Source organism: Tinamus guttatus, unplaced genomic scaffold (genome assembly GCF_059628265.1).
Source record: "Tinamus guttatus ecotype Peru unplaced genomic scaffold, ASM5962826v1 Tinamus_guttatus_pri_ptg000150l, whole genome shotgun sequence".
Classification (NCBI taxonomy): domain Eukaryota; kingdom Metazoa; phylum Chordata; class Aves; order Tinamiformes; family Tinamidae; genus Tinamus; species Tinamus guttatus.
The window spans coordinates 16,289,412-16,303,113 of record NW_028288684.1 but is presented as its reverse complement, the minus strand read 5'-3'; the positions used below and the strand labels follow the sequence as shown (position 1 = coordinate 16,303,113).

Here is a 13,702-nt window from a genome sequence, read left to right as displayed (position 1 = left end):
CATATTTAACTGCCAGAATGGCGTGTGGCTTCTCTGGTTATTTGTATGTTAAAAAGCCCTACATTACTGCTGTTTTCAGGCAACCTGTTTATATTTACTCATTCAGCCACGGGTCTGTGGCCATGAGGATAGTGAAGTCCTTCCATCCACTCTGAGGCACCTCAATGACGTGGGTGCTCTGGCAGCGTGGCAGACCTTATGGATGTCACTGGGACAAGCACCTAAACTGTGTCCTCCAATCTGACATCTGCTGATCTTGCTTTGCAGGTTTAGCACAACCCTGAGCATCAGGTAGAAGGCCGCTCCGCCAGGGTGCTGACAGCGAAGGGTGACATAGGAGGAGAGAAGGATCGTAGCTTTCTTGGATGATGTTACAGACTGTAGCAGTAGTCACTCCAGAAGAGCTTTGTATTGTCTCCATCTGGTCTAAATCCATCTGGTTTAAACTGCTTTTCATTAAAATAAATGAAAGCAAAAAGCCAGCCCAGCAGCTGCAGTGATACCAGTGCCATTTGTCTTACCCCATCTGTATTGCAATTCCTGCCATTTCCTCCTCCAGGAGTGCCGAGGGAGATGGGGCTGAGGAAGGCACCTTCTCCTCTTCTGTAAGTCAAGTGAGCCTTAACATGACTATTTAAATTAATTGTGAATCGCTGCAAAGAAGAAATATGGTGTCCTGTCCCTCTCTTAACTATGGAGAACAGGGTTAGACACTGTTTTTTCAGGATGTTTTTCAAAGCAGATTGTAATTTTCCCCTGCAAATGGCCAAAGCATAAAGAAGTCCTCTGTGATGGTCATTCTTGCTCCCAGGGGTTCCAGCCCAACTGGAATATTTAGATAATGCCTAAATTTAAAGTTGGGGGGGTCCTTGTGGGATTCTTCATCCCTCCTCACAAGGGAGGACTATGGCCAAGTATTTTGTTGAATTTGGATCACTGTTAAGGTATTACATAACCTGCACTGAAAATTGTGCATCACTTAGTGTGATCTATGAGCAGGACATGGGATCCACAGAACAGAACTCTTCTGTTCTCCAGTACATAGCACTGGAAGGGCTCACTCTTTTCTTCCTCTCTCTCTATCTCTACAATCTTAACATTTTTCTTTCTTTTTTTTTTTTTCCATTTTGGATTGCCCAATTATATAGGAATCCTACTTCTAAAATAATGCTTAAAAAAAGCCAAATTTTTAGAATCAAAGTCGCTGAAGATATTACAGAAGTATCAGAAAACATAATATATCACAGTATCATGATTATAAAAAGAACAATTTTGAATGAAAATGTGTTGGCTGGAAGATTATAACCTCCTCTAATGTAGCCTAAAATCAACATTTAAAGCACAGTAGAAGCATTTGAGAAAGCCATTCTTAATATATTATGTCCAAAGGCGCTCAGGATAATTGTTATTCCTTTGTTTATTTGGAGTTTTACATGAGTGCTTGGATGTTAACTGAGCTGATGTTATTATTCTCTTATTTCTACAAATGTTGATTTGTTAAGATGAATGGCTGTGTTGATTTTATTGCATATACACTCATTTTACAGTTGGCTCAGTTATATAATTAAATTTGGACGAATGAAGCAAGTAAACACAAAAAATCATATGCAGTTAATCCCCATGATGTTTGACAGTCATACTTCAAATAACGTAGATTGTACTTGTTCAATTTCCAAGATGGAAAATACTTCTGAGAATCTCTCTTACGCCCCCAGCTACACAGAATCTTGTTTCTGATGTTGTTACAGCATGTAAATCATTAGTAGCTCAATGAGTGATTTGTAATTGAAGAAAATATGGATACAGAGGATGCCTGTAAGATTAGACAATCTGAAGGATATGTGAAAAAGTAAAATTGAGGGGAGGTCCATATCAAGAGTTACTGCAAGTGTTTAAAGGGCTTATATACAACAGAGAATAATGCTGACTTATAATGAAAAAGGAAAAGTGATATATCTCCTCTGGTTTAGATTCGGAGATCAATATAAAATGTGTTCTATTAGGATAAGCTTTTCGCACAAAGAAATGAGAAAATCTGTATCTGAGCAAGCCACCTTTGTACTGGACTAATTGTGTCCAGACAGTTGGGCTTTTACTTGCGTAAAATCAGCTGTGGCTTTTATTTTGGAAATGCCAAACTAACTCACACTTAGCTGAATTAATTATCCTGGTAAAACCTTTAAGTGTAGACGAGCTGTCAGGTGCGTTGAAGAGGTGCAGCTTGCTTGGTTGCAGTTGCAAACACTCCGCATTTCAAATGACGTTTGCTCTCTCTGATGTTTGCGTATTGCTCATTTTTCAAGTGAAAAAAAAAAAAATCCAGTCCCTGACAAGGGTAGGATGGCTTTTGACAGCTTTTGCACACTGGGGAAACCTAAAGAAAAGGACATGACTTGTGGCCTGGCAGCAGCACCTTGGCGCGTGTTGTGTTGTGTTGGCCTCAATGGTCTTCTGAAATGGTCTCTGGCAGTAAGTGACTGCTGGAAAAAGTGGTTCCCATGGTTTGCATTATGAGCAGAGTCAGGAGGGAACTCTCAGGAAGAAAAACCAGGAGGATACAGCCAGGAGCCAGATCTCCACCTGGTGTAAATCACTGTCATCTTTGCAGAATCACAGATGTAGATGTTGGAAGGAACTTCTGGAGATCTTCCAGTGCAATTGCCCTACTCAAGCAAGGTCACTTAGAGCAGGTTCCCCAGGATCCTGTCCAGATTCTCTTGAATCTCCGAGGATGGAGACTCCACAACCTCTGTGGGCAACCTCTTCCAGTGCTCTGTCACCCTCATCGTGAAGATATTTTTCCCTTATAGGTTACTTAGGTAACCTTATCTTGGGTAATTTGGTGCTGTTGGGTGGACCGTGTGTACCTTTTTGCTGTGTGGATGGCCCAGCTACCTTGAATGTACCCGCTTTGCCCCAGTGGAGCTGGCCATGGGCTCCTGGGGCAGCCCAGGCTCCATGGTAGCTGCCGCTTCCTGTTTTCTCCTGGCTGAGGTGGCCTCGCACAGGCACCAAGGGGAGAACAGGGCTATGACCAAGTGTGTGGAGGCTGGCTCCATCCCGAGATAACGTCAAAATGGGGACCCGGCCCCACAGCCAGCTGGTCGAGGGCGCTCCAAGTAGGACTCACCTCAGTGAGAGCTGCCCATAGGCACCACGCACTCCCGCCTCGCGCCTCACGTCTCGTGCTTGCTGCCTCGTGCCTCACGCCTCCCGCCTTGTGCCTTGTGCTGCCTCCATCCGCTCAGCCCCCGCCCCAGCATTGTTTCAGTTTGCTTGCAGGTCCAGCAAAGCGGTATTGCCACGGTTTAAGCTTCAATGACATTTTGCAGGATATCTTTGGAGCAAGGGGAGATGCATGCTTCAAATTTCATGGTTGCAGAGTTGCTGAGTACACTAAGAATTGGAGCCAAGCAGCTACACTCCAGCAGAGCCCGTATGGCTCTTGTGTTGGGTTACATCCTCTGCAACCCAGCGCTATCTCATCCTCCTGAGCTCTGAGGAGTTTGTGTGAAGGAGGAATTTCCCCACATTAAAATGTTCTGGATCCTGAATGTGCTCATCCTGAAGATGAGCACAAGTGATCAGCACCCAAAATCAGATGCTGAGCTCTTGCCCATGTCTGTCACATGGGTCTCCATCAGCACAGATATTCCAGCTGGTGGCCGATACTCTTTTGTAGAACCACCTCCTTTGGGAGAAGAAGCTCCTGCCAGTTGTTGCCATGTGTGTCCTCCAACACTACAATCCCCAACAGATAAGGTGGCAGAAAAAGCTTGTGTCTCTGCTAGTCCATTTCATTTTGGTGTATTAATGTTTGCAAAGGCAGTGAACTCCAGAGGACAGTGAGGCTGAGGCTCTGCTGATGCTTCTCCTTTGCCCTCGGGTCAGACTGGATCTTGGCTCCAGGTAGCGTGCTGTCTGGGGAAGGGTTCCCATTTTTCCTAGCTGGAGAAGTTCCCTTTCTCCTGTTTTTCTATGGCCCAGCGTTGCCGTTGTGTTGTACACTGCTGGGACGGGGTGGGCGAGCGAGGACCAGCAAGAGGAGAGTTTCTCCCGGCACTGATGGGGCAGAAATGCAGCGTAGCCGTGCAGGCTGCCCCCAGCCATGGCAGCCCTTCCTCAGCAGGGGTTCATGTGCTTGTGAAACAGTGAATTAGAAGATGATCCAGAGCAGATTACAATATAAAAAATATGGAGATAAAGACAGTACAGCATCTGGGCTCAGGAGTGCTTTCCCTTCTGGCCTAGCAATAATTCTCCCCACTTCACAATGTTTCTGATGACAGCAGGCTCTCTGAGCCATAGACTTCACACAGCGCTGCCCCAACTTAGTGTTGGCTTGAGAAAGTCTTATTCACTTTTTGTAGAAGTTTAACTCCAAAGTAATTGGACTGTATTTCTACTAGAGAACCAATATGCCTGAGGGTCTTCCTGGGGCCATCTAGCCCTCAAGACCTTGTGGCCTGGCTGATGTCTCCACACTGCCCCCAGAGAGTGACCCTGTGTTGTGCTCTTGAACTGGACCAGATGCCTGTCTTGCCAGTAGAGATGGAGCCTATGGAATATGTACGCTGGGCTGGTAAAAGCATATTGAAGACAAAGCGAGCATGGGCAGGGCTGTCCCTGGCCAGGAGCCCATATGGGAGAGGTGCTGCAGCGCGCGCTAACAGGTCGCACCGCGTGCGAGCCTGGCGTGGCCATGGCTGAATGCTGCTGCTCCTTTCATTTCAGTCCTTTTCTGTGCCAGAGTTGCTGTTCTGGGCACAGAAGGAGGGCCGGGATGAACATGCTAGACTACGTATGCATGCATCCAGCTTTCCTGGACATTGTGTGACTTGATGGTGACAAGCTGGTTAGAGTAGAGATGTTAGCTTTTAGCACAGGGCTTTCAAAGGGCATTTGCTTCTCGTTTTGTTCTGCTGCAATCAGAGACAGTAATGGGTTATTATCACTGGAAGCAGAATTAAGCCAACACCGAGAGCTTTTGAAAACCCCACTTTGAGAAGCTGTGTAGGCTCTGAAGACAACGGTAATCATATTTATTATGTATTTATTTAGCACAAAATTGCCTGTATAGAAAAATACCAGTCAAAGGTTTGTGAGACCAAATGAGGTAAATACATCCTATAGCTAGATCTCCCGCCTGGCACAGGGTACAGAAATAAAGGCAGTGATGCTGACAGCAAGCCTAATAGGGTGTCATTAAGGGCAGACTTTCAGAAACTTTCAGGAAGTGCTTGATTGCAAGAGCACAGGTGTGGAAGAGCAGGTGGCGTTAAGCAGCTGGCCACTGTTAAATGGTTTTGATAAGCTCCAATCTATTACATGGCATATTGAAAAACCCTCTGTGGTCAACCCTTTCAGCCTCTCTACATTATGGCTTCTGTAATGCCCTTCTTTTCGGACTACTCAGCCTGGCTCCATCTTTCCCCTTCTGTCCCCAGCGCTGACGCTGTCACATTCATGAGGCAAGGCCGGTGAGGTGTGGACATGAGCTAGCTGCAAATGGATCCCTTTTCGTTTTTCTCTAGGTTAGATTTTGGCTGTCTCAGTTTTCCGCACTGACCTGCAGCCTAGCCAAGTGAGCAGCAGCATTGGCCTGAGGCAGAGCATGGGGATGGAGGAGACTGGAGTATGGGAATGGCCAGGAGGGACCAGGGTGTCGGGAGCACCATTTGGATCAGCTTGAGCTGCTGTAGGTCTGAGCTTGAGATGTTAATATAGGGCTTGGGAGGTTCCAGCTCAGGCATATGAGTCCAGTGTGGCCAGGGTTGTCACCTAGGCCTGGGAAGTGCAGAAAAGCCTAAGTCTGTTCTACACAGCCTGGTTTGGCAGCTAGGCTCTGCGCTGTGGGGCTGCATGGTTTCATTTACCCTGACAAGGTTCCCGAGGTCCACATTGACCCCGTTGGATCTCTGGGCTGCTTCTGGTACTGCAGGCAGAGTTAGGTACAGAGGGAGCAATGTGGGGCCTGGCACAGACAGGCCTTGAGCTCCTTTTCCATGAATTATCCTGCAATAGGGGCAGTCTCACTTCTCCTTGCAAAGCGTGAAGTGCATGATGGATGTGAGGTACCCTGCCAGCCTCAGGGTTACCCTTAATGTTAAAGCATGTTCTTGGATTGTTCTCCAGCCACTGCAAACTCTGTGATGACTCTGATTGATAAAGAGCCCTCCGCTGTCAGAAAGCCGAGCCCACAAATAGGTTTGCACAGACTGTGACCAGCTCAGTCTTCCTGAGACCAGACTGGGGGTGATGGATGCCTTTAGTCACCGAGTGACATAATGAGGGCTCGCACTGGAAGATGGCTTTTATTATTTGCCATGATTGATCAGGGCTGTCCAGACAGCAGTCCTTCCCTTTGCTGCTTGCTAAAGCTATTCGAGGACACTGCTTGGCTCCCACTGCTTCTTGTCGTCTCCTAACGGAGCCCATCAGCCTGCCTGCTTGCTCCAGGTGGGCACCAATCTTTGAAGGGTGAGTAACACATTGCTTGTGTTTCACTAGAGTCTGTGGGCTCCAGCTTCTGCGGTGGGGTTGGGGCAAGGTGGAGACAGGGGGAGGCTGCAGCGTTTGCAAGCACCCAGGCAAAAAGAGCTGTTTTCAGCTCAGTGCTCCTTTATTCTTCACGCAACATGTACGTCCCTGTCAAGGACAGGAGAGAAGGCAATTTACCCGGTTACTGCTGTGATTGTTGATATTTAGTACTGACTAGAGACCAGGATCATGACCGCACAGTAATAATCCTGTTAACAAACCGTATAGAAACTGCGTGAATGCTCTCGCTCCCTAGCCACTCGGTGCATTTCCAAGGATGCGCCCATCTAACGCCTGCCCCCGCGCTTGCTTCCCTGCAGCCGGCAATGCCAACCGCCCTTCCCGGCCGCGCCGGCGCAGCAGCACAGCCCCATGTCCTCGCAGGCCTCCTCTGCCAGCAGCGCCCTGCTCTGCGGCGCGGTGCCGCCGCTGCCCGCCGCCGGGCAGCCCTCGCCGGGCACGCCGCCGGGCGCCCCGCTCACGCCGGACGCCTTCGCCATCGTGGAGCGAGCCCAGCAGATGGTGGAGATGCTCTCCGAGGAGAACCACGTGCTGCGGCAGGAGCTGGAAGGCTACTACGAGAAGGCGGATAAGCTGCAGAAGGTACGTGAAGGGCAACCATGGGCAGAGCCACAGTCCTGCCGCTGCTTCCGCTGATCCCCACAAGCTGGTCCACGTGACCCAGGCCACCTCGTGTCACTGGACCAGTGGCACGGTGTTGGCTCTCTCTAGACACTGCTCCTCTGTGGTGGACTTGCGTGTCTATTCCCATGGCACGACGCTGTTGGGGGGTAACAGGGCAACTTCTCAGGTACTTTCTGCTGAGGTCTTTCCCCCTCCGTCCTTCAGCGTCAGCCTGGCAGGAGTAGTCTCTGTGGGGCAGGGGCTGCTGCTGGCTCCCACACAGCTTAGAATCACAGAATAGTTGAGGTTGGAAGGGGCCTCTAGAGATCATCTAGTCCAATCCCCCTGCTCCAGGAGGGACACCCAGAGCACAGGGCACAGGGCGGCATCCAGGCGGGTTTGGAAGATCTCCAGAGAAGGAGACTCCACAACCTCTCTGGGCAGCCTGTTCCAGGGCTCTGTCACCCTTAGGCTTGGCCCAGAAGCAGTGCTGCATGCAAGGGGAATTTGAGGCAAATCTTTCCTGAGCGGTCTTGTTCAACACAGTTCAATGCGAAAATTATGCTCCACTCTTGTTAGGAAAGGGTAACAGCCTGCACTGGGTTTGGCTCTTGTTTGGAAATTTGTTAATGTGATTGAGACGGAGGCTTTTGATGGTTGCTGGATGGGTTTCTAAAACTGACTGTAGACACTCATGTCTATTACATGAATATGGTGGTTCAAAGAACACTACCACTGTATCTGAAATAATTATTTGATAAAAAATTTGCCCAGAAATCCCTTGCAGACGGATCCGGCACCCTCTTTTTGATATATGTGCTTCGCTTCTCCAGGGAAGAGCGACGCCTTGCTTGCTGCCTGGTGTGGCAACGAAAGACAAAAGTGAAAAATCTAATCAAATAAAAGAATGATTCTTAAAAGTCAGAGCTCACTGAAGTCAGGTGCTCCCCAAATCTACTGTCTGTGGATCCATAAGGCCTAGACCAAACAAATTATTTAGGATCCTACAGTACGTACGTACAAAACATGCATGACTTCCCACCACTTACACTCAAATCGGCTTAGCCTGCAGGTCTTTTCCCTGCAAAATTAGAAATCTAAACAGGAGTTAAAATTTGTTGTGTTTGTGTTGGATCAAGGTCTTCATGGGAGACACCTTTAATGGGAAGAGAAGCAGCTTTGAGAGACCATGTCTCTTGACCTCTATTTTCAGAAAATCTGTGACCAGGAAGTTCAGATGGGTTAGGAAGAAAAAGCCTTGTTCTGTAGCTGTTATCTTTGCAGCATCCGCCTCTGCAAGCAGATGACTTTACTGCTGCAGTCACAGAATTTCCTAAACTTAGTTGAGAATTTTTTGCAGCTATGTTAATCAGTTGTGAATAAATCTGTAAAGATTTTAATTCTGACTTCTCTGCAGCCTTTGTGGACAAAAATAAATACTGATTTTACAGAAGCAGTATGGTTTAATAAAAGATATCTGAGTATGATGCCCTAAAAATACTCAGGTTTTCTTTTACTGTCCTAGAAATGGTGTTCTCTTTATCTTGGATGTCCTAGGAGTCTGTTGCATCAGACACCAGCAGAAAGGTATTTAAGTGTGGACTGAAGTCTCACTTAAGTCAATAGAACAGGGACTCAAATCCCATTGACTTCAGTGGAATGTAAGCAGATTCTTAAAGGGAAACACATGCTTGAGTGCATTTTTTCTTCAGGAATATTTTCTGAACCAAAACCTTAACACACGTTATCCTTTCTTGGCCATTTTTTTTCTGTGTTTGAATGCCTGGACAGGGAAGGTTCTTTATCCGATTTCTGTGTTTCTTCAGTTTGAGCTGCGCATCATCTCTAAAAAAAACCAAACCCCCAAAATAGTGAATTAAATGATCTACTTCAGATATGGAAACTCTTCCTTATTGCTGGAAGGGGAGGGGTCATGAGATGTACTTTTTTTCATCTCTGTATAACATGTTTACTATAGGTGGGACAATCTTCTCTCTGCTTTTATTCATAACAGAACCGGAGAAGAAATTAGAAAGGGAGAATCAGCATGACTTAGAGAGCTCCCTGGGCATTAGTACGTGCAGATCAACCTTAAGGCTGTCAAATTTGAAGTCATGTCTGAAAAGACATTTTGCAGAGAGGCACAAGGTAGTGATTAATCCCTGTGTTGTTGTCTGGTTTTCTTATCTCAAAATTGCTGAGGGAGTTTTGTGCTCATTTTTTTTAGCTTTTCTGTGCCTTCCTTTCTCCTTTTCTTTGTTTGTTGCTTTTGTTTGACGGTGTTCCCTTACTGAGGTTTAATTGCCAGGCTAGGCTACTGCTTCCCAGCATCATGCTGTGCAAGCTGGTTGAGTGGGCTGGCACCAGGCACTACAAGCAAGAGAAGATAATAATAATATTTTTTTTATTGTTTTTTTAAATTCTTTTTTTAGTAGAGGGGATGGAAAATCACAGAGCTGCAGAGAAACATAAACATGGTTTATCGGGATCCTTAATGGTTGCTCTTTTGGTCTTCTGCTGCCCTCCCTTCCTCAGTGGTGCTCAACCCTTTTCCTGCAGCAGGTCCCTGTCAGCGGGGCTGGAGGAGCCTTGCGTGGTGCCACGTCGCTGGAAATGCCTGGAAAAGCGCTGGGCAGAGCGGAGGGGCCGGGAAACCCCTGCCGTGCCGGCAGAGCTGCCTCGCAGCGATAGCGGCTCCCTGCAGCCGGCGTCCTGCGGCGACGGAGCCTTGCAGGAAACAGCAGGCAGCAAGCGCCAGCGGGGTGCGAGGCCCGTCGGGATGAGGAGTCTGGAAAGGGCCTTAAAATGATAAGAGCTCAGCTAAAGCTTACTTTCAGTAAGGGTTAGACAAGCTCAGTTTGCTTAAATGCTCAAGGGAAGTGGTGTGAGGTAGCTTCAATGCAGCCTACAGCCTGAGGACCCTATGCTATAGAAAAAAGGTCTTCAGTATATCAGGCTTTTGATAGCAAAGGTCACGTGGATCTAAAGGAAAAGGAAACATAGCAGGAGCAAGTAGCTGAAATCAATTCTACTCAAAGAGGAACTAAGGCTTATTAAAAATACAAGAATACTGAGCTATGGGAACAGCTTCCAGTGCAGTGTGCCAGGTTGTCCATCATCTAACACCTTCAAATTAACCTGGAGAACGGCACGTCAGTGTGTCGGCAGGGCATGGGCACATGGCCCTTGTGTTATGGCAGAGATCATTTTGGATAGATGCCTCTTGCCTTGAGATCTCTGATTCCCTGATGAATTTCACATGCCATATATGTCTGTTAAAATTGCTGTGGTTGGGGAAGACGTGATTGGGTGCTGTTATTTGAGTAAATTGTTGACAGGTTGGTTTTTTTTCTAGAAAACTCACCAAAAGAAAACAGATTTTCTTACATAAGATCAGACTTTTTGACACGGCTTCTTACAAGTTTGTGCCATTGCATGTATGAGGAAGAAGAAAACTGATCAGCTGTGTTTGAACCCTAAGAATTAGGCTGAAGTTTGAACTTCATGTTTGAACTCATGTACCCTAGATCATGTTATTTTTAAGCCTGCTTTCCTGTTGGTGGGAAAAGAATTCACTGTGTACAAGAAAGGATCCAAAAAAAAAAAAAAAAGGAAAGAAAAGCTTTGCATGCACTGTAGAATTCTTAGATCACTACAGCTCGGGTGTATTCAGCATCCTTCTGAATGGGTTGTCCCCATAGCCTGGCTCTGTTGTTGTATGACAGCAGAGCAGGGAAGGGGGACCTGCTTTTCTGAAATGTCGTTAGCTAAAATGCACCAGCGTTTCAGGGAGCTCCTGCTTTTAAACAAAACAACAAACAAACAAAACCCAACAAAGTGGAAGCTCAGAATAATCATTTGGAGTTCACCTAAAAAAGGATTTCAGGACGTAGACTACATAGGCTGCAGTCTCGTGCCACAGGTCAGCACTTCTCTGAGCCTTGGAGAATTGCTGGTTGGAAACTGTTGGATCTATAGTACTTTTTAATACCATGCATAGAGTGGAGCAGCATGGATGTGTGGGAGATGCATGTTTGCTGGCAAGTCACTGTGTGTTTGAGATACGTAATACTTGGCAAGTTGGGGGCTAATTCAGAGCTGTTGCTGTTACTGGTTTCCCTGCCAGAGTGGAAGGTTCAAGCAGGCAGGAGCAGGTTCCCACATCAGTGCTGTGGATTTCTGCGGCATTGATTTCACCAAAGAGGTAACGTTTCATGTGAGATTAGTTCGTTAAAGAAGCTGGAGCTGATTAACCTGAGCCACAAGACCCTCCCTGTGACTCTCCTTTTGTCAGTGTGTGGGTTTAGGAAGCAAGTTCACAGCTCAAGGTTGTCTCTGTGCTGCTCGGTCTATCAAACCGGACAACATGCAATTTGCCAGTTTTCAAGGAGATAAAGCCAAGAATATTGAAAACCCCAAACAACAGGCTTGGGTTGTAACAGCGAGTCCCTTCTTTAGTATAGCAGTCTCCAGTCAAGAGAAACATCAAAAAAGAAGAGCAAACCACCATAGTTTGTAGCTGAAATGAGGTCAGAGTCTAGCCTAGAATGTTTATAGTGGCATGTAGTGCCAAGAGCTGTGCTTGGGACCAGGGAGTCATCCCTCGTGGCGGGATATAAATCCTGCCTTCTACCAGCCTTTCTAGGAAGGAGAGCAGCCCCTGTGGAGGCGCGAGTTCCCTCCGTGCCTCCTGGCCGCCTCAGCACCCAGGCGGGGGCTGGCACGGGTACATCAGGCCTCTCTGCCCGCCCCCACTTGGCCCGGCCCGCAAGCTCTGCCGTGGGCACCTGTCTGCCCAGCGCGCTTCCCTGCCCGGATTTAACGGGAGGTCTCTCTCCTTTCAGTTTGAAATAGAGATTCAGAAGATTTCAGAAGCTTATGAGGGCCTGGTGAAGACCACCACTAAACGGGAGTCTCTGGACAAAGCCATGAGAAACAAACTCGAAGGAGAGATTCGGAGGCTCCATGATTTCAACAGGGATCTCCGTGGTACGTCAGGCTTGCTTGCTTTTTTTTGCCCCAGCTGACACAGCATTTCACTTTTCACAGGGTAGCAGGCTTCAGACGAAGAGCTTCACACATGTTTTAGATAAACTTGAGCAATCAGGCTCTGCTCAGTGACATAAGACAAGGCTGCTGTCACCCCCTGGTTACAAACAAATCCTCTGGCAAAATATGAGACAGCCTCGAACACTGCCTTTGAGTTTAACACTTCCCATACTGGGCTGACTGTAAGAGCAGCAGTCTGCAAGCTGAGCTCTAACAAGCTGACAGCAGGTGGTAATACAGTGCAACCATGTATAAATCTCAATCTTGGGTACCTTCACTAGCCAGTACATGTCAAATTATCCAAGATAACCTCTTTTTAGTATAAAAACATGTAAAATTGGTAGATCCATCACAGAAGCACAGAATGGCTGAGACTGGAAGGGACCTCTGGAGATCTCCTCGTCCAACATCCCTACTCCAGCAGGGTCACCTAGAGCATGTTGCTCAGGATCATGTCCAGGAGTCTCCAGGGAATGGGCTCCACAGCCTCTCTGGGCAGCCTGTTCCAGGGCTCTGTCACCCTCACAGGAAAGAAGTTTTTCCATAAATTCAGACAGAAGTTACTGTACTTCAGTTTGTGGCCATTGCCTCTTGTCCTGTTGCTGGGCACCACTAAAAACAGTCTGGTCCCATCCTCTCTTCACCCTCCCTTAAGATATTTGTATATTTGTACATACTGATAAGATCCCCCCTCAGTCCTCTCTTCCCCAGGCTGAACAAGCCTGGCTCTCAGCCTCTCCTCAGAGGGGAGATGCTCCAGTCCCCTGATCATCTTTGTAGCTCTTCAATGGACTCTCCAGCAGCTCCACATCCCTCTTGTACTGGGAAGCCCAGAGCTGCACCCAATACTCCAGGTGTGGCCTCACCAGGGCTGGGTAGAGGGGCAGGATCCCCTCCCTTGACCTGCAGGCAATGCTCCTCCTGATGCACCCCAGGATCCCGTTAGCCTTCTTGGCCACAGGACACACTGCTGCCTCGTGGTCAGTCTGCAGCTCGCCAGGACCCCCAAGTGCTTTTCCCAAAGCTGCTTTCCAGCAGGCCAACCTCAACCTGTCCTTGTGCCTGGGATTATTCCTGGGTCCTCTCTAGTTGCAGGACCCAGCACTTGCCTTCATTGAATTTCATGCAGTCCCCCCTGCCCATCTCTGCAGCCTGTTGAGTTCCCTCTGAACAGCAGCACAGCCCTCTGGGGTGTATCAGCCCCTGCTGCCAGCTTCGTGTCACCAGCAAACTTGCTGAGGGTGCGCTCTGTCCCTTCATCCCGGTCACTGATGAATAAGCTAAACAAAACTGGGCCCAGTATTGACCCCTGGCGCCATCGCCCTGATGGGTGCACTGTGGTACCTTCTTGTCCAGTGAGATGCCCACTGAAAAATGGGTCATGCTTCCCTCACTGGTTTGAGGTGACTGGCAGGTGTTTTTGGAGGAGCAGCAGCACCTGAGGGCAGGAGGCAGCGGCAGGGGAGGCGCATCTTGCTGGTGGCGGCCT

General features: G+C 47.9%; 1 protein-coding gene across 1 annotated transcript in view; it reads left to right on the top strand.

Moving 5' to 3' along the window:
* Window positions 1–13,702, top strand: part of AMOTL1 (angiomotin like 1) — a 68,203-nt gene that overhangs the window by 29,724 nt on the left and 24,777 nt on the right. Inside the window, exons 5-6 of the mRNA XM_088522371.1 lie at window positions 6,861–7,143; window positions 12,009–12,153. Coding sequence (XP_088378497.1) covers window positions 6,861–7,143; window positions 12,009–12,153 — 428 coding nt within the window. The remainder of the gene's footprint in view (window positions 1–6,860; window positions 7,144–12,008; window positions 12,154–13,702) is intronic.